The sequence below is a fragment of the Quercus suber genome, unplaced genomic scaffold (genome assembly GCF_002906115.3).
Source record: "Quercus suber isolate HL8 unplaced genomic scaffold, Cork oak 2.0 scaffold_274, whole genome shotgun sequence".
In the NCBI taxonomy this organism is placed as follows: domain Eukaryota; kingdom Viridiplantae; phylum Streptophyta; class Magnoliopsida; order Fagales; family Fagaceae; genus Quercus; species Quercus suber.
Window position 1 is genome coordinate 69,825 of NW_027069730.1, and position 24,844 is coordinate 94,668.

At 36.7% G+C, this 24,844-nt stretch overlaps 1 protein-coding gene across 1 annotated transcript; it reads right to left on the reverse strand.

Annotated features, from left to right (window-relative positions):
• Positions 1-14,909: 14,909 nt before the first annotated feature.
• Positions 14,910-17,002, reverse strand: LOC111985691 (uncharacterized). Its single transcript, XM_024017353.2, has 5 exons — positions 16,836-17,002; positions 16,681-16,727; positions 16,449-16,578; positions 15,901-15,962; positions 14,910-15,488 (listed from the first exon to the last, which is right to left on the reverse strand). The coding sequence occupies exons 1-5, from the start codon at positions 16,921-16,923 to the stop codon at positions 15,183-15,185; spliced, it is 633 nt and encodes a 210-aa protein (XP_023873121.2). The 5' UTR covers positions 16,924-17,002; the 3' UTR covers positions 14,910-15,182.
• Positions 17,003-24,844: the final 7,842 nt, after the last annotated feature.

Consider the following 24,844-nt stretch of genomic DNA (forward strand, 5'->3'; position numbering starts at 1 on the left):
TAAATCATAAGAATTTTCTTCTGCTAGTACAAAATCTAACGTAAACTGTTGGTGTAGGGTCTGTTTTTGTTGCCCAAGCCCAAAGGATATGGGTTAAAGGCCCAACGAACCCAGAACAATGAATTTGTAGAGAGTGGATTGAAGGTTTAGGCGCTGGCCGGAGTTCACGAAGTATGAACTCCTTTCTCTTTTATTGAAAAAATACTTAGAACAGTTTACAACTGGGGGATGCTCCTCGGCCCATGGCCGAGGAGGCTTTTTTCCCTCTCACCACCAGAAAAAGCCCCCCCCTTTACATTTTGCTCACATTTCTTATATATCCCCATCTTCTTCCTCCTGTTGATCATCTATTGGCTTTCCCCCTGACCGCCTATCCCATCAAAGGTTGTATCCGTGCTTGAGCGGTTCGCCCTGATCGATGTCGTCCTGGCAAGGGGTTACATCCCCATTAATGCGGCCAGAGGGGTTAGGTGAACGTATTCAATGCCGAGGTGACGGTTCGCCCAGAGCTTGCCCTTCTCCGTACCGAGGTCTCGGACGACCGAGGATAGGGTCACCCTCGGACCCATCGTGCGTCCTCGGCGTGGGCCATTTGGGCCTGGGTTGAAGTGGGCCTTGGCTAATCGATTTTCTGGCCCCACAGTTGGCATGCATGAATATTTAGATATCATCTTTATATGGTTCAAAAGAAAATATTTATCGAAAAAAGAAAATACTTAGATCTTTAAAAACAAAAACACACAATTGGATAGGGTATTTTATTAATAATGAAGGATAGATAAGCATCTAGGCATCTAGCATAAGATATTTATTTCTAGAGAGAGAGAGAGAGAGAGAGAGATTTCTATCTCTGTGGCTTGAATTTTTTTTTTTTTTTTTTTTTTAACTGCCAAGAGTTCAAGTATAACCCAAATCAGCTTAGTTACATAATAATAATAATAATAATAATAATAATAATAATAATAATAATAATAATAATACCAAATGGTAACAAAGTCCGGAAATGAATAGCTTCTGATACCAACTTGTGAGGCAACATCAACACCAATTTCATCTAGCACTTGCAAGAGAAAATAAAAAGAAAATTTTGCCATTACTCATTCCAAAATCCTATAATTGATGATTTATGAAGCAAATAAACCTAATATGGTGTCCATCTAAACTTGTAAGAACTTAGGATATCAGAAAAGGCAATTCTTCTTAATCTTTCTAGCTTTACCACTAGAAACTCAGAAGTCTGTAACTAGTGGCTCAAAATTATCAAGTTGGTTCAAATCCATTGCATGCAATTACAAAATGACAATCAAACTCAGACAGACAAGCCATTTAAAAAATATTAGGGACATCCCTGGATAAGTAAAAGGATTAAACTACTCCTAAATTTCATAAGTCCAATGGTAATTCACTTAAGAAAAAAAGTATAAACAAGTGCAATTATTTTACAAAGTACAATTAATAAATGCAATTAAAGAAGCCTGCCTGATTTGTGAGCTCTTCGGACGCAGAGCACAGCGGTGTCGTGGATCAGGAGCTAATGTTTGGGTCGTTCAGGGGTTTGAGCTAATTTTGGGTTTTCTTCAATTGTGTGGAATTTGGGGGGTTTTTTTTTTCTCCAATTTAAAACCAACCTGTAGCCACTTTGATAAAACGTAGTAATAGACGTGCTTAAAGCTGTGTTTATGGAAACGCAGCTGTAGGCAGGCTATAGCCACGTTTATAAAACGCGGCCTAAACCCAACCCATATAAATGCAGCTACAAACACCTTAAAACGTGGCTACATATCTCACCTATAGCCTTGGGTGCTAAACGTGGTTATAACTGAGACCTATAGCTGTGTTTTTAGGAGCGCAGCTTAAAGACACTTTATAGCTACATTTTTGTAAACACGACTAAAAAAAATACACCACCACTACCACTACCACTGAAACACCACCGAATCAAAAAAACACAACCACCACCACTACCAAAACTAAAAAATAAGAATCAACCACCACTACTGGAAACACTGAACCACAACCAACAATGACCATAGAAGCTCAACGCCGATCTACAGCCACCCAAACTACCACCCATAATCGCAAGTGAAAGAGAGTGAGAGGAAGAGAGAAGAGTGAGAGTAAGAGTAAGAGAGAAGAGAGAGAGATGAAGAGAAAAGAGAGAGAGTCTGAGAGTGAGAAGGACTAAGTTGAGAGATTAGTTAGAAAAGAGAGAGAAAAAGTAAATAAAATATTAAATTTTAACTTTACAACCCATATACATTTGTAAATATAAGTATTTACTGTTCATAATTGCTAAAAAATTAAAAATTTTAACAATACCCAACTGGGTAAAACTCAACTTAAGCATGTGTGGTTGTAAAATAACAATTTTAGAGGTTTTACACCCTCAATGCTAATGTTCTAATAAACGTATAAAAATAAGCTATCTCAAACAAGCACTAAATAATTGCATAAATTATCTAGTAGAAAAGTTGATCTTGTTATGTGTGCGTTTATCATCAGCTTATTTAGTTTTTTGTTGAAATTTTTTACTGAAAATGTGTTAAGTATATTTGTATTTTGAGGGGAAAAAAAAAAGAGTTAAGATTTTGAAAAGTTGAACAAAAAAACTGATGCCAAACACATACACAAAAAGAGTCTAAACTATCCAAGAAACAACAATAACCATTAACAAGTTTCGATTCAATTATATTACAGATCTCTTAGAGAGTATACTTCTATACAGTACGAATCGTATGATATTCTAACACCAGTCAAAGAGGTGTATGAACAATATCAATTGCACGTAATATTATCATGACCTAGAAAAACGTTAGACACATTTACGTTATATTCAATGAGAGCTAGCTAGGGACAAAATGGGCTTTTGCCCTTTTCGGGCAAATTAAATAGCTTCATACCCCATTTCCCAAACTAATTAGGGAAATGACTCTCTTTTAAAACTCGATTTATGATAAATCGAGTTAGAAAAAAAAAATTTGAAACCTTATAGTGGCGTTTTAAGGAGCCTATAGTGACGTTTTAAGGACCTATAGTAACATTTTTTAACTCGACTTCAATAAAATTGAGTTATAGGCAATTTTTTTTTACCTATAACTCGATTTCATGGAAGTCAAGTTAAAAAACGCCACTATAGGTCCTTAAAAACATCACTATAAGTCCTTAAAAACGTCACCATAGAGCTTAACTCGATTTTTAGTAAGTCGAGTTTCAAAAGAGGGGTATTTCTCTAATTAGTTTGAGAATAAGGGCATAAGGCTATTTAATTTTCCTAAAAATAGCAAAAGCCCATTTTGTCCAGCTAGCTAGTCACAATTGTGCTTCCACTAATTGCCACACAACACACAATCCACACACTTCCTCATCTCTTTCACTTAAATGTCTGATGACTTTGTCAGGGCCAATGTTGCACTACAATACCCCAAATTAAGCTCCCAAAGACACGAATTGGCTCTCATGTATTGAATATGTCACACTCCATTTGTTTTAATGTTAATATTTCCAAGATAATGACTAATTTTTAAAAAAGAGTATTTTGGAAAACTATCATTTTTTTTTTGTTTGATAACGACATTGAAAATGAGTTAAAATATTTTTTTAGTATTTGATATGTACAAAAAAATTATTAACATTTTTTGTATAATTTAAAACATGTATAACATGTATATTGTGTAAATCAACTAATGTAATCAATTTAAATTGAAAAACAAAGTATGAATTCAATTAGGATATTAAAGTTGTATTGGGTTTGTCTCAAATTTCACATATTAAACAGTTAATGTTTGACATATCAAAAATTCTATTAGACTTATTACGTGTTTCAAGGTTAAATCATAAGAATTTTCTTCTGCTAGTACAAAATCTAACGTAAACTGTTGGCATGCATGAATATTCAGATATCATCTTTATATGGTTCAAAAGAAAATATTTATCAAAAAAAGAAAATACTTAGATCTTTAAAAACAAAAACACACAATTGGATAGGGTATTTTATTAATAATGAAGGATAGATAAGCATCTAGGCATCTAGCATAAGATATTTATTTCTAGAGAGAGAGAGAGAGAGAGAGATTTCTATCTCTGTGGCTTGAATATTTTTTTTATTTTTTTTTTTATAAACTTTACATTTCGGTTAGTTTTGTTGCTAAGTTTGGCTTGGTTTCGTGATTTGGCTCCAAAGTGCTGTGTATTTTACTTTGTTAAGGATTTTGATCATTTTCAATTTACACCTTAACTTTGTGAAAGATAGTAACATACAAGCTCATTGTAAAACTGATAAGCCATAGCTTTTGTAAATTGAGAGAGAGTTATTTTAATTGGGTTTTAATGCAAGATAGCCGATATTGTACCGGCCGGTATGTACCGTATCGGTGCGTATATCAGTATCGAAACGTCAACATTTCGTATCGGTTTAAATACCGGTTGGTACAGAAAAAGTTTTTTTTTTTTTTTTTAGTTTTGTAATTTTCAAATTTTTGTAAGGGAAAAATTTTAACTTACTTGTATTAACTTATTAGTATTATTTGTTTTCTTAGTATGCAATGAACAATTAAGTTTTCTATTTTTTATTTTTTGTTTTTTTTTGTTTTTAATTGATGCTAAAGTCTAAAATCATGAATAATTTGTTTTGAATTGAGGTAATGTTTTATGGTAAACTTTTATATTTATTATAATACACACACACACACACACACATACACATGTATTTATAAATATAAAATGTAGGGACACGTTTTGCAGCCCAAGCCCAAAATGTAAGGAATGTTGGCCTAGTGAGCCCAGTACAATAAATTTGTAGAGAGTGGGTCAAAGAACTAAGGCCTAATGAATTTGACAATGGCTAGTATGGATTCAGAAAATGATCAAGTAAGAACAAGGAACATAGAACTGAATGAATTCACTGTCCGAGAAGGTAAATCTCTATACAAATCAATTAAACTAATTACAAATATAACTTTGATTGCTACAATATTCTTTCTCTCTTTCTCCGATCCTCCTCTCATGGAGGGTCTCTTACATTATATAGATCCTCTTGGACCATCTTGATCCTACATTTGTTGATCATTTGAGCCCTTACTTGAGTGCCTGTACCATTAGACACCCTTTTTGGCTTTCTGTGAGCTGTGGTAGTCAAGGCAACACTGTTCAGGGGTCTTCTCCACATAAATGTGGCCAGAAGAGTAGCTGCAGTGCATTCAATGCAATGGTAGCAACTTTCCCTTAGATATTTCTAAGCTCCCAGCCTTTTGGTACACTCGAGATACACGTCCTTATCACTAGAGTTTCCTGGAAGATTACCTTGAACCTTAGGATACACATTGGAACTGTGCTTAGTCTATCCGAGGAAACATTCCTCCTCGGACCACCCTCCCATTCGTATCTTGCTCGTTAGATTCTAAGCCTGACTTATTCAACACCATTCACTTGTTCTCGAATTACTATGCTCTCGGCCAAGGCCCAAGGTCCAATATATCATTTAGGCACTTATCCCTATAATAGCCCCTCAAAGGTCTGATTTTTTCCCACTCATCCGAGGAGAGAAGTGGGGTTTTGATTTTTCATGCACTAATATTGATTTGCTCTTTGATTTGTAACATGGGAGTGCGGTTTTGCGTGCCCTCATAATTGATACTGACGCTTCGGAGCCCGCGAGGCATTATTAATTGCTCTAGGCAGCATTCTGTTCCCCACATCCAACGGTGAGGCGCTAATCTGACGGTGGATAATTTTCTCCTAATTTTGAGCGGGATAACTCCCACTCAATTTTCCCTCATATATAAGGCATATGAAGGGCTTGATTTTTCTCATTTCACAGAAATTTTCAGACTCTCAAAAGCACTCAGCCTTTCAAGAACTCTCAATCCTTCGAGACCTTCCCACAGTGTCACTTGTTCACTTTCCCGTAAGTTTTCATTTTTTGTTTTTTCTAGGTTGTTTTCTTCTCGACTAGTCTTCTCGATCATCCATTCTTTGTCTTCTTTCTTTAAAAAACTTCACCCACTTCCTTTTAGCTTAACCAGATAGGTAGATTTAAACACCTATTAGATTCCCCTACCAAAATAGAGGCCTTTAAGGATAAATACCACATACCACAGGAAGTCGCCCTGCAATACTATTCCCTAGAAAAAATAGTGACACACAAAGAAGAGCAAGTCATCATCCCCATGATAGCTTTCGTAGAAGGGGGAATGACTCTCTCCATGGTTAGGATAACACGGGACTACCTCATCAATCATATGATATGCCCCCACCAGTGCGTGCCTAACCTATTTAGGGTCTTGGGAAGCGTTGATGCTCTCAACGAGCATATGGGTCTGCGACTCACCTAGCATTATGTGGTCCACATGTACGAGTGCCACTCCTTGAAAAGCATGGGATATTATCTCAAGTTTTGATCTGACATTGTTAGACTAGTATCGTGTCTACCTAAATCTAACAAGGGTATGAAAGACAACTATCTGATAGCTTAAGGAGCGTGGCATGAGGGCCTTCACTATCCCGTTCAAGAGGGAGTGCCAGGTGGGATACCTTAGAGTTAGGTTCCTTAGCAAGAGATTTAGACTCTTTAACCCTAACCATGTTTTGCTCCTTTTCATTTTGCTTTCTTTTAATGACGGATTCAATTTTCTAACCATGTTTTGATCCTCGGCTATTTTTGCAAATAAGAGGCAAGTAGCTCCCAGGCTTAGCCTAACTAACGTTGAAGCTCTCAATTACTTACTGAGATCCGAAATCTTTGTAAGTAAGGACAGAAAACTGTGAGCTGTCCACTAGATTTTGGACTTCAAGCCCATCTCAGAGATATACCAAGAAATCAGCCACGCCATAAGAGCAAGTGACCCACGACTGGCCCGGATTGACGTATCACAGCCCAACTTTCTAGCCTTAGACGACCTTCCACCAATTGTACTGCCATTCCAACAGAACCTTCCACTGGTTGTACAACCATTCCAACAGGTTCTGCCTAAAGCAATAGTAGCAGGAGAAGAGATTGCCTCCTCAAATTCCTTGCTTTAAGAGGAAATTGACAAGTTTCGTTTCAAAAAGGAGGAGACTCAAGGAGTGCAAGTGATTCCTATCTCGGACGCTGAGGATGAACTTGACAGGCATTCCAATGTCCACATTTCGATCCTTGTGATTTCCCGTCCAAACAGTACCTCCAAAGAAGAGGAAAGTGAGATGGCATCGAACCGAGGGAACAAGAGTCTAAGAGACCTCATAGTCGCGAGGGGCAAGGTGTCAACTTCAAAGGAAGCCACCAAGTCCCAAGGTCCCACACTCCCACCTCCTCCTTTACTTCCCACCAACCTCAGACTGAAGGCCATTCCAGATCTGAAGAAGAAAAGGCCACTTCAGGAGTTTGAAGAAAGGTGTGCCTTCAAAAGGGGTCTAAACAGCAGAAGGTGGCCAAAGACCCTCATGACAAGAGGTCCACTTCTGTGGACAGTCGGGAGGAGCAAAATAGAGCCGAGGTGCACCTCCCACAACGCACCTAGTCTCCTAGGTTGAAGGTGGATGAGGCTGCCATCCCTTGGAACACCTCAGTCAGGGACTTCCAAAGAGGGTGTGCAGGCTACATTGCTAAAGCCTTAGAGCAGCTTCTTCTCCTCCCTCAAGATATGGAGGCTTATAGGCGCTTCAAGTAGAACGACCTTTTCTTGTCCCTGAAGAGGGACTTTGATATAGTAAGCAATCCATCATATCCTTGAATTTAAATGTCAAGCTGTACTTTCGTCCTTTCCTTACTTTTTTATTCATGTAATTCTTTCGTTGTTTTTGTGTAGTTGCTCAACAAGTTTTTGTGGCCGAGGAGTGGGTCTGCAACGCCTGTAATGAGGCCAACGTTGAGGCCCTCTCCCATGCTAATGTTGAGAAGTCCTTGGGGGCTCTCAAACAAGAACAGGAGAAGCTGGTCGAGAAGCTAAAAGAAGCGGTCAAGGCTCGCTTGAGTACCGAGACGAATCTAAAGTCCGCAGAAAGGCAGGCCAAGGATTAGCACCAAAAACTGCACCTAACTGAGATAGACCTGGCCACTGAAAGGCAGCTAGTTAAAGATCTCAAGGCTGAGTTGCAGAAGGCCAAGGAGGCGGCTCAACTGGTCAATGAGGCAGCTGAGGTTGAGAAGAAAGCGTCCTATCTACTTGGCGTGATAGAAACGCAAATTAGGCTTGCTGAGGAGCTTTTTGAGGTATGCAGGGATTACTGCAACATAACATGGGATAGAACCCTTAGTGTTGCAGGAGTCTCTGCAGAATTTGTTTGGAGGCAGCCTAGGAGCATATATTATAACACAGATATCCGTGAAGTCCCAGGTGCCATCTCTTCTCCCCCTGCCCATGCTCCAAAGACATCCGAGTAGCTCCTAACTAACCAAGCTACTCTTCCTCTTCCTGAGGCTTTGAAGGGATCCAGCCAAGTTGGTGATCAAGGCCAGGGGGCTGAGGAGGCTAAAGACAGGGGTAAGGGCAAGGAGAAGAAGCCCCTCTCGAAAGCCAAGGATACTGCCAAGGACAAGGAAGTTGTAGCCAAGGAAAAGGAAGCAGAAGTCAGGACTAAAGAAATTGATCTTAAGGCCAAGGATTCTCCTACCTCTCAGCCGAGCCAGAATAAAGATTCTCCTGCTCCCAAGGCCAAGGCTTTGCACTTAGGTTTTTTTTTTTTTTTTTTTTTTTTTTTTTTTTTTTTTTTTTTTTTTTTTTTTTTTTTTGTGTNGTCCATTCACTATGACCTTGTTAATAGTCTTGGCTTGTCCATTCCCTTGGGGATAAGCTGGGGTAGAATATCTATTAGTAATTCCTAAATCATAGCAATATTTCCTGAAAGATTTGCTATTAAACTGGAGTCCATTGTCCGAAATGAGGGTATTTGTGTAACAATATTTTTCCACACAAATTTCTTGGCATCCACATCCCTGATATTTGCTAAAGGCTCAGCTTCTCCCCACTTAGTGAAGTAGTCCGTGCCAACCAGTAGATATCTCTCGTTCTCTACTACCTTGGGGAAAGGGCCTACAATATCTAAGCCCTATTTAGCAAATGGCCAAAGGCTTGATATAGGGTTAAGGACTCCTCCCGGTTGGTGTATGTTTGGTGTAAACCTTTAGCATTGATCACACTTCTTCACATACTTCTGTGCCTTTTTATGCATGTTTGACACCAAAAGCCTTATGTGATGGCCCTGTGAGATAAAAATCTGCCTCCTGTATGGCTTGCATAGATCCCTTCATGTAACTCCTCTAGGAGTAATTCTGATGCCTCAGGGTGTATGCAGAGCAGATATGGTCCAACAAAAGACCGCTTGTACAGCTTCTGGTCCTCGGATAACCAGAATCGAGGAGCCCTTCTCCGTATCTTGTCAACTTCTGTTTTCTCCTCAGGCAGGATATCCTCCTTCAAGAATAGTACTATGAGGTCCATCCAGCTAGGCCCCACTCTGACTTGATGAACATGAACCACCTCTCCATTCACCTCTTTGGGCTTGCATAAGTCTTCCATAAGGATGACTCGGGGTAGGCTTTGCGCTGAAGAGGTTGAATGTGTGGCTAAGGAATCGGTATGTGTGTTTCCACTTCTAGGGATATGCAATAGATTGAAAGATTTAAAGTTTGACTGCAAACGTCTAACTTGACTCAAGTACCCTTGAATTCTCTTATCTTTGGTTTCAAATTCTCCTTTCACTTGGCCAACAACCAATCTCGAGTTCGAGAACATCTCTACTGCCTTTTCGCCCATTTTTTGAACCATGGCCATCCCCATCAACAGATCCTCATATTCAGCTTCGTTATTTGTGGTCAAGAATCCCAATCTTAATGATTTCTCAATTGTGATTTTCTCAGGTGAGACCAGTACTAGCCCCATTTTGGACCCCTTCTGATTTGCTGCACCATCAATGTATACTCTCCAGGATAAGGAATATTGTTGGGAGATCATGCCAACTGATTTTTCATCCATGCGCTGTGTTTCTGCCTCTTTCTCGAAAGGGGATTCGACGAACTTTGCTACCAAGTCTGCAAGGATCTGGCCTTTAACGGAGGTACGGGGCATGTATTTGATGTCAAAAGCTCCTAGGATTATGCCTCACTTAGCAATCCTCCTCGTGTAATCAGCACTTTAGATCAAAGATTTGAGCGAAAGTTAAGTTAGGACAACAACAGTGTGTGCTTGAAAGTAATGGGTGAGCTTACAGGTGGCATGCACTACTGCCAAGATGGCCTTCTCTAGTGGTAGATAACGGATCTCTGCTTTGTGCATTGATTTGCTTACTTAATAAACTGGTCTTTGAATGCCACTATCAATTCGTATTAATACCAAGCTTACAGCATGGGGGACCACATCGATATAGGCAAACAGGACCTCTTCCATCTCAGGACTGGACATGATAGGTGATCGAGATAGATATTCCTTAAGCTGCTTGAAGGCTAGGGCACAATCCTTAGTCCACTCAAATCTCTTCCACTTATTCATTAATAAGAAGAAAGGCCTGCATCTATCTGTTGGTCGAGAGATAAACCAGTTCAAGGCAGCAATTATTCCAATCAGTTTCTAGACTTCCTTAGGATTCTGAGGTAGTTGCAAACTGTTAATTGCTTTAATCTGGTCGGGGTTAACCTCAATTCCCTGGTGATTTACCATGTAGCCCAGAACTTTGCCCGATCCCATGCCAAAAGAACATTTAGAAGCATTAAGGCGCAACTTGTGTTTCCTCAGAATTTTAAAAATGTTCTCGAGATCTCCCACATGCTCAGATACCACCTTACTCTTCACCACCATGTCGTCTATATAGACCTCGAGACTCTTGCCCAATTGTGACTCAAACATCCTAGTCATCATCCTTTGATAGGTAGACCCTGCATTCTTCAAACCAAAGGGCATCACTTTGTAGTGATAGTTTCCAATGGGAGTGACAAAAGCCATTTTTTCCTGATCATCTGAGGCTAGTGGTATCTAGTGGTACCCTTGAAAAGCATCTAAGAAGCTCATCCAAGGATACCTACAGATGCATCCACCAACTGGTCTATCTTAGGCATAGGGAAGGGATCTTTTGGTCAAGCCTTATTTAGATCTGTAAAGTCTACACACAGTCGCCATTTTCCATTTTTCTTTTTGACCACCACAGTATTGGCCAGCCATTCAGGGTAGAACACCTCCTTAATAGTCCCCGTCTATTTAAGTTTCATCACCTCGTCTCTGACGGCATCAGAATGATCATTGGACGAGCGCCAAGATGGTTGCTTTTTGGGGGTGACAGAGGGATTGACGTTCAAATGATGATAAATGAAGCTCGGATCTACCCCTGGGGCATTGTAAGCACTCCACGTGAACACATCAACATTTCTTTTAAGAAACTCTATCAGGTCTTCCTTCTCTAGAGGAGGCAGCTGAGCTCCGATTTGAAAGAATTTCTTCGAATCATCACCAATAACAACTTCTCTAAATTTTCACATTTCGCGTCCTCGGCTCGTTCATCGATAGGTAACACCGGAGTCCTTGATTGCGATAAGCCCCTTTCGGCGGAAGCCAAGGGCTCAGCCTCGGGCTAATGTAAGATGGCAGCCACCAGGCATTGCCTAGCCATGGATTGGCTTTTGAGAATCTCTTTAACTTGGCCCTTTAGCGGATATTTCACCTTCTAGTAGAGAGTGGAAGAAACAGCTCCCAGGGCATGAAGCCAAGACTTGGCCAAAATGGTTGTGTTGGGTGAATAAGCATCCACAATGATGAAATCTACTTCCACTACCTTTGAGCCAGCCTGCACAGGTAGCCTAATCTAACCTTTCGAAATAACAACCTTCCCACCAAAACTCACTAGAGGAAAATCGTAGGCTGTTAAGTCCTCGGGTCTCAGGTTCAGCCCCCGGTACAAATCGGGGTACATGATCTCAGTGCCACTACCCTAATCCACCATTACCCTCTTCATGTCATACCCCCCAATTCTGAGTGTGACCACTAAAACATTATCATAGGGTTGGATGGTTCCAATCTTATCTTCGTCCGAGAAACCTAGAACCGATTGGATTTCTATTCTAGCCTTCTTTAACTCTGAATTAGCCTCTTTAGCAGGTATCCGAGTCACAGACATCACTTTGGAAGGGCAGGAGTTGGTCTTTCCTGGAGCAGCAAAGATGACATTTTTCGTTCCCAAGGACGATCTTAAAGAATCATCCCTTCGAGGTTCTGAGTGTGTCTGGCCCCCCATAGCCACTAGAGTGATGCAAGAGTTGCTTTAATTTTCCTTCACAAACGAGCTGGTCCAGATGGTCCCACAGATTTCTATAATCTTTCGTGGTGTGTCCTTGGTCTTGGTGGTATTGGCAATAAAGGTTTTGATTGCGCCTTACAGGGTTTCCTGCCATCTTATTTGGCCATTTGAAGAATGACTCATTCCTAATCTTCTATAGAACTTGATGCACCAGTTCTCGAAACATAGCATTGACTGCTTGAGGATTGGCAGATCTTGACTACCCAGCGAAGTCCCTCCGAGGTCGGTTATTGTTGTATCGATCCGACCTGAAATCCTTCCTCTCCTGAGGGATAGCCTTATCCTTTCCTTTCCCCTACTACTGGTCTTCCTCAACCCTCTTATACTTGTCAATCCGGTCCATAAGTTGGCGCACGCTGGTGATAGGTTTTCCCATTAAAAACTTAAATCGTGCTCAGTTAGGAGGCCAACCTAGAAGGTACTGATGGCCACATCATCAAAGTCACCGTCTAACTCATTGTACATCTCCTAGTATATGTCCAAGTACATTTTTAGGATCTCCCCTTCTCGCATGGACAAAGACAGCGGGGAATCTAAGGGTCGAGGAACCCTGGTACAGGTGATAAAACGAGAGCCAAATGCCTGGGTGAGCTCCTTGAAGGAATCTATGGAACCCGCCCTTAAGCCATCAAACCATCTCATCGCCACGTGTCCCAGACTGGAAGGGAACACTTTGCACATCAAGGCCTCATCCTTGGAATGGACAGTCATTCTATGATTGAAGTGGCTTACATGCTCCACGAGGTCTATCTTACCATTATACATGGTGAAAGCAGGCTAAGTGAATCGCCGAGGAAGTTTCGCCCCTTCAATCTTGCGTGTGAAAAGCGACTTGGAGATTTGGTCCAACGCCTTGCTCATAGCGTCGTTTCCCACACCTTTTCAAGGCAGGCTTCCGAACCTATGCTCACAATGGTGCTCCTCCTCGTAGGAAAAGGATTTGCTAGGCGGAGTTCGAGACCTTCGCCTGTAACTGACATCTCTTCCGTCATCAGAAGAAACATTAGAGTTGGAGGGAGTTCACCTTCGCCGTGCATAGCGCAGCTTCCTCTTCAACTAGTTAATCTCCAATTACATATCCCTGTTACTCTTTGCATGGGAAATATGACTTTCACCTCGAGGTTGACTCTTACTAGTATGTGTGGTATGCACACTTCCCTCACGGTCACTCTTTGCTCAAGGTTGACAAAAGGATCACCATGTTGGGATCCCAAAGATTCTGCTCGGTGTGGACCTAATCCTACCATAGTTAAGCGTTGCACTCACTATCACACCAGTTCTCCCTACAGACAACGCCAATTGTAGAGACACGTTTTGCAACCCAAGCCCAAAGTGTAAGGAATATTGGCCTAATGAGCCTAGTATAATAAATTCGTAGAGAGTGGGTCAAAAAACTAGTCCCTAATGAATTTGACAACGGTTAGTATGGATTCAGAAAATGATCAAGCAAGAACAAGGAACACAGAACTGAATGAATTCACTATCCAAGGAAGTAAATCTCCATACAAATCAATTAAACTGATTACAAATATAACTTTGATTGATACAGTATTCTTTCTCTCTTTCTTCAATCCTTCTCTTATAGAGGGTCTCTTACATTATATAGATCTTCTTAGACCATCTTGATCCTACACTTGTTAATCATTTGAGCCCTTACTTGAGTGTCTATCCCATCAAACACCCTTTTTAGCTTTCTGTGAGTTATGGTAGCCAAGGCAACATTGTTCAAAGGTATTTTCCACATAAATGCGGCCAGAAGAGTAGCTGCAGTGCATTCAATGCGGTGGTAGCAGTTTTCCCTTCGATATTTCTGAGCTCACAGCCTTCTGGTACACTCAAGATACACGTCCTTATCACTGGAGTTTCCTGGAAGGTTACCTTGAACCTTAGGATACACATTGGAGCCGTGCTTAGTCTATTAGAGGAGACATTCCTCCTTGAACCACCCTTCCATTCATATCTTACTCGTTAGATTTTAAACTTGACCTATTCAACACCATTCACTTGTTCTCGGATTACTATGCTCTCGGCCAAGACCCAAGGCCCAACATATCATTTGGACCCTTATCCCTACATAAAAAATAACAGTAAACCCAAAATGGTACATCGATATTGACCAGTACCAAAATATATCGTTTTACTAGTCAAACTGGTATAGCCTCCAGTACAACCTTTGTATCATTGTTGTAATTCCCTACTTTAATTCCATTAGTGGATGCAATTGCACAGCAGTGAAAGGGAACAATAAGATGCTCCAAACGTGAATTATTATTTTTTTTTTAATGATAATTTGATAATTACAATAGGAAATGAGGATTTAAACCTTGATGTTTTTGTTAGAAATATTAAGAAGTGCCAGTTAAAATACAATGCTCTATCCGTTAATTGTGTATCACTCGAAGCCACAGCTAGGAACTCCTTTGATGAATAAAAGTATGAACCAAGTATGAGGAAAGAAAAGAATTGACTATGAAAGAAAATTAAAAGTAACATTCGTGATCAGTTTTCAGTCTCTTTAGAAATTGTTTCTAACGCAACATAAGTAATCAATTCGTCTGTGGATTTTAAAGCTAAAGATCATATCCTTGATTATTTCCTCACCACAAAAATAAACTGTAAAACAGATCAAATTATTTAGCATTAATATCACATTATATTATATATTAGTAATATTACTTCACAAAACTTGTCTAACTTCACTTTACCAAAAGGCTTATGAAGGCACACTTAATGTACATCACTATTTTGTCTTCTACTTCTGACTATCAGAAACAAGCAACACTTTAAGTTCCTATCTTTGCCTTTATGATCCATATAAAAACAAAAAAAAAAAAAAAAGAAAGATAACCTATTTTATGTAGGTAAGGACTTCACTTCCAACAGCAAAATTGTGAGCCTAAACCTACTCATGATTTTTGTTTAACTCAATGCCAAGGCTCATGGTTATTGATGGGTGGTTTACGGCGACCCATTCCCTTATAATCCTTGTGCATCAGGTTCACAATCTCTTTGGTTGCCTGAAGAAGCCATCGAGCTTCATGATCCCTCTGAGAAGTGTGGTTCGTTTCTAGATAGGCTGGCTTATTGTCAGACCTTGAGGAACTCTCCAAGCTGGCTTTGGTTGAAGCTGCCTTGGAATCTTGAGAGTTTTGAGGTTGAGCCGGCTTACTCCTAGGAATTCTGAAGCTTGCAGACTTCGATGACTTTGGCTCCAACTTGTTCAAATTGTTCTGATGGGAAAATGAACTAAATTAGTGTCAAATTGGAATACTTAAAACTGATACTATATGACATTTGAAGAGTTTGTCTTGGGGTTAATGCATGTGACGGTGACATGACATATGTCCTAAAATTATTATATATCATTATAGTGTCCTGTTGTGTTTAATGTACTAGAGTATTGGACGAAGCTTGTAACAATGTTGTCCAACTTTTATAAATTGTTGATATTTGCAAGGAATTGATTAGAACATAAAAGTTGTTCCCAAAAAGTATCTCAAGATGCATCAAATTAAGCTTATATATGATACGTAATTTCTGCACATTTTCATTTTACTTTTTTTTTTTTTTTTGAAAAAAAGAATCTAAAATTGCATATTAATTTGAGTACATGTTTTTGTGAAGTGTGAGAGAGAGAGTGACCTGAACATTCACTTTATATTGAGAGCAGTCAAGAGGCTTCTTTGAGGCGTCAGTGTCCTTTCCTGCAGTCACGGAACAAATATTCATAACAAACCATGAAATTTAGCTTCTTTGCCCACAACCAAAACATCGCAAAATTTAGTTTCAATATTGTTAGAGCAATATAATTTCCTTTGTAAGATTGTAGAATATTAAATTGTAATTCACATAAACTGGAACACCTTAATATATATAAGCATCAAAATAACATTCCTTCCAACAACAAAATTTTTCGATTATGTACATACAAGTATGGTATCCACAGATATGTTCACCATGACATCTATCAAGGCTAAAGGCAAAGAAAGGAATCTTAAAAGGGTTTTCAACGCTAGCTATTCAATTATGTGTTGGAGAGTGGTGTTTAGGCCCTTGATAATCAGCATTGAAAGCTACAAAACCAGCCACTCTGTACTTCTTAGGAGTTTTATTACTATCTCCCAGTTTACATTTTACTTTAAAATCCCCCTTCACTTCAAGGTCAGAGTTTCCATCGAAATGGGTTGCACCTGAAATCTCTGAAGTAGTGACATGTTGCTTCTCAATCTCTTTGCTCATCAGCACTTTGTGGACTGCCATTTTCCTTCCTCCAAGCCCTATTTTCTTCAAACCAGCAGTGTCAACACCATCCAGAAGTCCCTGTAATTCAAACTCTTATCTACTTTAGTTAATCAATATTTACTAAGGAGAATACATATATATTATGCTAGCTATAACAAGCCTAAAATAACAAACCTATACCTTTTGAACCCCAAAATTTTTTCTTGTTGCCTCAAGCCCTTCTTCACCTACAAATTGAGGTTAAAAGTTAAAACAAAATCATCTCAAAACTTTGGTATATAATTTTTAATAATTTTCAACAAAACTAATGGAGAAGAAAGCACTCTTGACTTTACCTGGATGAGAGTATGCAGAAGAGTTCCTAAGGGCATGCATGACAAAGAGAAGCCCTAGTAAAAAACTCGTAAACCTTGTGTGCACCATATTTGTGTGTTTCTTCTTTTTTTCTTAGTTGTGAATGTATGTTGTTCAACAACAGAAAGAGAGGAAACTCAGAAAACATAAGTGTAGGTTTTATAGAGATTTCAAAGCCAAGTCAAAGCTAGCTATAGGGTTCCTACACCTGGTCACATAAAATATTAGTACATAGCTCCTGGGTATGTACAAAGCCTGGGGAAGCTCAATGTAAACAAATAATTAAATTAATGGATACACTTGGTTAACAGAAAAGAAAGACAAAAACAGTGGTCTAACTTCAGAAGTTTGAAAGTGGTTTTTATTAGTATAAGAAAAATGGTATGTACAGTACAATGTTTTTTCAAGTATTGGTGTCATATCCAAGATTGTTACATCTACTTTTTCTAATCTAAGATTAATAGTTGAAATGAAATCAATTGTATTAGCTAGCCAAATGGTTTTTCAGGGTGTCTGTGGAATTGGTTAAATACATGGTAATATGGCTTTTGGAGGGAAGGAATGGGTGAAATTGCTTTGCACTTATCTTCTGCCATGCATGCAACGTGGATGATAATATGGTGGACCAAATCTTTTAAAGGGTTTTCAGTTTAGAATATATATATTGGAGCTTTCTGGAATAGGAAAAAAAAAATTAATTAGGTGCAGAGCCACGAATTAATTAATAATGCAGCATGGTGAAGACGTGAGAGGTCTTACTCATTTTTCTAATCAACTAAGAACTTCAAATTGCAGGCTTGGTGGCTAACTCTAATTGGCACTCTCATGTTCAAGAGAGAGTAATTTTAATAAATATTAAAGGAAATCTCACTTAGGTTATGGCATAAAATGTTCACATTCTATTATTGTTTGATGAGAAAATCAATGACAACTTATAAGATTGTGAAAATTGTTATGTCTATAGCAATATTGTTTTTTTCCCCCCCTTTTAAACTGTTTTCTTTCCTCAAAAATCAAATGTGTTCATTTGTCTCATACTTTTTCTCAAGCCAAGTTTTTTGTTTATACAAAAATGGTTTTATCATAACTTTGTTTATTTTGACTAATTTTGATTGAGACTAAATTGGTCAGACCAACTCGAACTACTAATAGTTGAGTCACTATGTTGGTATTACTGTCTAGTCTTCACAGAGTTATAAAACATGCTTTCAAGCTCAACTAATTTCCTTTAAAGTAATTACACTACTGCAACACACCTTGTTAATTAATAGAGTCAATCCTAGCAAAGATCTAAGTCAGGAGATTCGGTCCACAGTGTGAATATATATTAGGCATGAGTAAAAGAATGTGATAGCTCTGGCGGATTATTCTCCCATTGGATACCCTATTTCTGTGGAACACTGTCGAAAAACAAACGAATGGGATTGCTGATATGGTCTACTCAGGGATCTTTTTTATATGTACAGAATCAAATTTTAATCTATAGGTTATAGTCCATGCTAATTAATTACTTTTTATTATCAAGTCAAAATATTAATTAATTTTTTGTATAAATGGGATTTAAATCTAAATATTTTATTTGACCACAAAAGTTTTTACTAATTGAACTAACTGTAAAATATACATATATATAACTCCTCTGGTTTGATACAATTTTACAGATACGGCCTCCTGATTTTTCAATTTTTTCTAACCCTACATTTTCATTTTATAGTAGCATATTTTATTAATAATTATTATAAGTAATTACTTATATTCACTCTCATTCGAATGATTAATGAAAATTAATCAAGAATAATGAAAAGCTAGGTTTGTGGTTAAAGAAAGAGGGAGATGGGGTCACTTGCATTCCCATATAGAAATGATTAATAGAACAACATAACATAAAGGATTAGGAAATTTGAAAGTAGTGGAATCCGAGTATTCATCCCAATATGAATCCGGATTTCTCTGTTTTTTTTCCCAAGAAAGTAAATTCAGATGTTCAACACCCAAATTTATTGAACATCTATCTTCACATTGGGATGAGAAAAGAAATTAATTAATTCTAATCCAGATATTCAACATCCAAATTCCACATGACTCCACTTTTACAAGAATGTGTAGAATCCAGATTTTGGAGGGCTGAGTTCCATCTCACATTTATAATTTGCTCTCTTCAAATCACAAAATCTTAATATTTTTTTCTATGAACAATTAGTTATATCGTTTATGAAAATTAGTTCTGTCCAGTAAAAAAAACCACATTATGTTAGGAGGGGCAATGCTATATTTGATAATAAAAAATTCCTAAGATATGTGGATTAGAAATTTAGAAAGCTTGAATATCACCTCAAATTCCTAGCCTTATGTATGAGGAGAGAAGAGTGTTAAGAACAGGGTAGTTTCATGGAAATTTCCTGAAAATTCTCAAGACTAATCATGTTATATATTATGGCAGTGATGCCTTTGTTCTGATTTTGTCATAGGAACATAAAGCATAAAGGTATGTTATTCTCTGGTAATAATTCCGTTTTCAAAGCCAAGTAAAAGCCAAAAGGCCACAGTATATATTTGTTGATATATTTAAAGGGATCACTTCTACACTTCCAAGTATAAAATATATTTATTAGCAATGTCACACTGCTTTCATTGTAGTTTTCTTCATCAAATTAAATAAATTTATTAACAAAGTCCTCCATCCTTGTGTGGTGTATGTGTGTGTGTGTGTGTTGTTTCTTAGAGGTGAAGTGATTTTGTGAAGAAGTAGGTAAAACTTCGTTTTTGTTTATTGACTAGAGTCTAGAGATATACATAGTCCTGATTATTCTACAACATATGCATTTAATACCCTCCAATAACTATTATTCAATAATTATTAGTGTACTTTATTTTATATTTTTTATAAGCTAGTGAGTCACCTTAAGCGCAGAGGTTGGTGACTGGCCCCAAGACAAAATGGCTTTAAGTAATGCTCAAAAGGCTGTAATTTCTGTGGTCGTTGAAAATAAGAACAATATAAGTTAGAAGGGAATTCTATCATTTTGCCCTTATTTTTTTTAAAATTTAGTAATATGTCTTTATTTTGAAACTCAATTTTAATAAAATTGATTTTCAATCAAAAAATTCGATTGATAGAAAATCGAGTATAGGGCGATCAAATTAAAAAAAAAAAAAAATTAATTTGATAATAAAAAATTCCTAAGATATGTGGATTAGAAATTTAGAAAGCTTGAATATCACCTCAAATTCCTAGCCTTATGTATGAGGAGAGAAGAGTGTTAAGAACAGGGTAGTTTCATGGAAATTTCCTGAAAATTCTCAAGACTAATCATGTTATATATTATGGCAGTGATGCCTTTGTTCTGATTTTGTCATAGGAACATAAAGCATAAAGGTATGTTATTCTCTGGTAATAATTCCGTTTTCAAAGCCAAGTAAAAGCCAAAAGGCCACAGTATATATTTGTTGATATATTTTATAAAGGGATCACTTCTACACTTCCAAGTATAAAATAAATTTATTAGCAATGTCACACTGCTTTCATTGTAGTTTTCTTCATCAAATTAAATAAATTTATTAACAAAGTCCTCCATCCTTGTGTGGTGTATGTGTGTGTGTGTGTGTTGTTTCTTAGAGGTGAAGTGATTTTGTGAAGAAGTAGGTAAAACTTCGTTTTTGTTTATTGACTAGAGTCTAGAGATACACATAGTCCTGATTATTCTACAACATATGCATTTAATACCCTCCAATAACTATTATTCAATAATTATTAGTGTACTTTATTTTATATTTTTTATAAGCTAGTGAGTCACCTTAAGCGCAGAGGTTGGTGACTGGCCCCAAGACAAAATGGCTTTAAGTAATGCTCAAAAGGCTGTAATTTCTGTGGTCGTTGAAAATAAGAACAATATAAGTTAGAAGGGAATTCTATCATTTTGCCCTTATTTTTTTTAAAATTTAGTAATATGTCTTTATTTTGAAACTCAATTTTAATAAAATTGATTTTCAATCAAAAAATTCGATTGATAGAAAATCGAGTATAGGGCGATCAAATTAAAAAAAAAAAAAAATTGCATGGAACTCGAGTTCATGGAGCTCGAGTTCCATTTAAAACGCCACTGTAAGATTCCCTGAACGCAGTTATAGGTTAAAAAAAAAAAAAAAAAAAAACTTGCATGGAACTCGAGTTTATGGAGCTTGAGTTCCCTATAAAACGCCACTATAGGCCTCCCTAAACGCAGCTATAGGTATGGAACTCGAGTTCTACAATTTTTTTTTTTTTTTTTAAATTTCATTTGGCATAACTCGATTTTAAACCAATCAAGTTTCAAAACAGGGGCATTGACCTAAATAGTTTCAAAACAGGGACATATTGCTAAAATTTTTTAAAAATAAGAGTAAAATACTAAAATCCCCTAAGTTATAACTAAAAAGATCCTTTCACAGGCAACAAATTAAGCTAGAATATTCTTCTATTGATATGGTTAGACATTTTTTTTAAAGAGAAAAGTTAATGAATATCTTAAGACTAAGAGTATTGGCTTAGAAACTATTTTTAGAAATATTTTAAGGAAAATAATAAAATAATTAATTTTTTTGACGGTTTTTTTATTTCTAATAAAAATGATATCAAAACTTTTCTAAAATAATTTATTAAGAATTGCCTAAGAACATCTGTTAACATGACCATTTTACATATATATATATACACACATATATAAATGTTGCAAAATTTTAACTTATAGTATCTATTTCATGATTATTGTTTTTCAAGTCTAAGACACTAATTAATTTTTAGTGTAAATAAAATTCAAACTCATAAAAGACTTTACCAGTTGAAGTAACTAAAGCTTACGGGAAATGCTAATAAGTCCCCTTAGAGCACTGGTTAATAATCCATTTAAATAAAGTTTTTATAGGAAATGAAAAAAAGTAATTAATATTTTGACAGCTTTTTTCATTTCCCATAAAAGTGGTATCAAAACTTTCCTAAAATCGATTATTAACAAGTGTCCTAAGGGCACTCGTTAGCATTTTCCAAAACCTACAATACTGTTGGTTGGACTTTGATAGGGCAAGGCGAAGAATTGAAGGGCATAATTATAATTGGGGAAGAGAGGCAAGAGCATCAAATTAAGAGCCTTTGGACCATTAGCTCCTCGGCAAGTGATTATGCATAGATTTACTAAATCATATCACCTTGTAAACAATGAATGAACATATATATATTATTAAACTAAAGTTGAGTTTTAGAGAGAGTTTTTAGAACACGAGGGCGTGACATCCAACTTGAGATGCTTGTGGTTGCACCTTGATAACAGTAACTAAGTCGGTTCGACAGGTCATGAGGTGCAAAAGGAGCTAAAATTAACCGACAACTTTAGCTCAGGTGCATAGTTGTCTTGGTCTAATTTACTACATGAAAGAACACTCATTTTCTTGGAAAGTTCATCTTTCTTACTCTTTGTAAAATATGCTCTAATCACAAAATCTCTAAAAGCCTCTCTCTGTGTCTCTCTTTTGAAGTACTTTCGGCTATAGTGAAAATTTTATTTTTCTTTTTTTGGTTCAAATGCCATATCAAACTACTTAACATAGAATTCACGTAACGTACGATATCTCCTATTGGGCAATACAGGCAGATAAATAGACTTGTGTAGTATCTAAAACCATCTCCATAAAAAATAAAAATTTAACAAAATTTCTCTATATATATATATATATGGGAAATGCTAACGAGTGCCCTTAGGGTATTCGTTAATAATTCATTTAAAGAAAGTTTTTATGGAAAATGAAAAAAAAAATAATTAATACTTTGACAGCTTTTTTCATTTCCCATAAAAGTGATATCAAAACTTTCTTAAAGTGGATTATTATCGAGTGCCTTAAAGGCACTCATTAGTGCGCATGACCCTATATATATGTGTGTGTGAGAGAGAGAGAGAGAGTAGTATTTATTACACACGTATTAATATGCACACACAACTAAAAAAGCAACTGAAATCATGATTTGAAGTAACAATTTCAATTCATGACTTCAATTGCTTTTTTAGGAAGTAATGTTTGAAGGAGATTCAGATGGTACTGTCATACGAAGTCTCAACTCGGAATCACCATGCATGGCTCCCTTTGGACACATCATTGAGGACTCACGCTCCATTGCTTCCTCTCTTAGATACCATTCCTTTAGTCATGTGAAGCGAGGTGATAATTGTGTAGCTGATAAACTGGTCAAATTGGCAAAGTACTGTTATGGCACTCAGATATGGATGGAAGACATCCACATAGAGGCCCACAACCTTGTATCGTTCATTTGTTTGACAATAGTTTGGTTATTTGAATAAACTCATAGTATTCTTTCTCAAAAAATAAATAAATAAATAAAAGAAGTAACAATTTCAAAGTTGGAAGTTACTATTTTAGACTTTTAGTTGCTTTTTTAGTTGTGTGTAAAATTGTATGCATAAAGCATTAGCATTAGGGGTGGAAACCCCCCTCTCCCCTCTTCGTTGCTAATTTTACCAACCAACACCCTAAAAATCAAGTTTATTCGAGTATGTATTGCTATTTTTTTGTAGCAACCGTGAATAGTGAGTTCTCAAATATACAACATACTATTCATGAGTTGTAAACATAAAAATATATATTATTGGAGAGAGAGACACAAAGAGGAAGAGAGGAAAGAGAGATGGAAGAGAAGAGAGAGAAACAAAAATTTTATATTATTTTATTGGGTTGTATATAAAAATAAAAATTGGGATATTGAGTGTGCGTTTGGGTTAGAGTTAAAAATTAAAATTATTTCACTATGCAGTTTATTTTTGCTACTATTCACGGGTCTCATTGCATTTTTTTGACACTATTCATAAGCCTACTGTACTATTTCAACTAATTTTTACATTTATCTGCAGTACTTTTAGCAATAATTTTTCAGTTTTAACAAGATAAGCAGTATCCAAACACACCCTGAGTGTATTATTAAATATGTTGATAAAATAGATAAAGTAATATTTAAGAATGTAAAATATGTCTTTTTTTTCTTTTTCTTTTTTCTTTTTTTTTTTAATTTTTACATCCTAAAATGTAAATGCTCAACAAAATATAAATATTAGAAAGTCAGGAGCTGCAAAAGTAAACAAGTAACTCATTACAATTCATCCAAAAAGAAAGATTAACAAATCCTTGTTTTTCTTTGGTGGTTAATTTCCAACGAATCTCCCCCCATACAAGAATAGGAAGGTAACAAGGATAATAAGGCAAGGGCACCCCAAAAGAGGAATTCACACATGGGTACAGAAAGCATGGCCCCATATACCGAGGCATTGTCTTTTGATTCTTTAAAATCCTGGTAGTAATCATATAATTAGTCGTATTTATCTTTCCACCAAGCACATAATCATCGGTTGCCCTTATAATTGAGAAGGAAACAAACTCATAAACATTTGTACCCCATGTACGGAGGTGAAGCTTTTTAGGTGTAGAAAGTTGAATACTGAATAGTACTTTTGTTACTATTGAAAGGGGCAGTGTTGAGACTTTCCCTTTTCTTTTTTTGAGAAATGCAGTGGTAAGACTTTGGTTGTTCAATTTTCGAAGGAGAGAAAATCTGCTTGGCTTTTAAGGACATGTTCACATGAAATGTTGACAGATGTATGCCACCGAAATTTTTGACATGATAAATTGATAAAATAATTAAAAGCATGTTTGCTTTACAAAATATATGATGTTGTCAAGAAATGCCCATTTGAGAACCCAAGGAAAAGATTCCTTATGGATAGCCTAATTCTGAAATCGTATCGCAGCAATGCCCTCAAGAAGGAAATATATTCCTTGTTAAAATCATCTGCTTTTTCATAATTTCAATACTTATATTACTTTTTTTTTCAACAAATATATATATATATATATATATATATAATATATATGAAAATGTTAATAGATCTCCTAGGCCCCCAAGAGCATTGGTTTAGTAACTATTTTACGAAACTTTTAATAAGGAAAGAAAAAA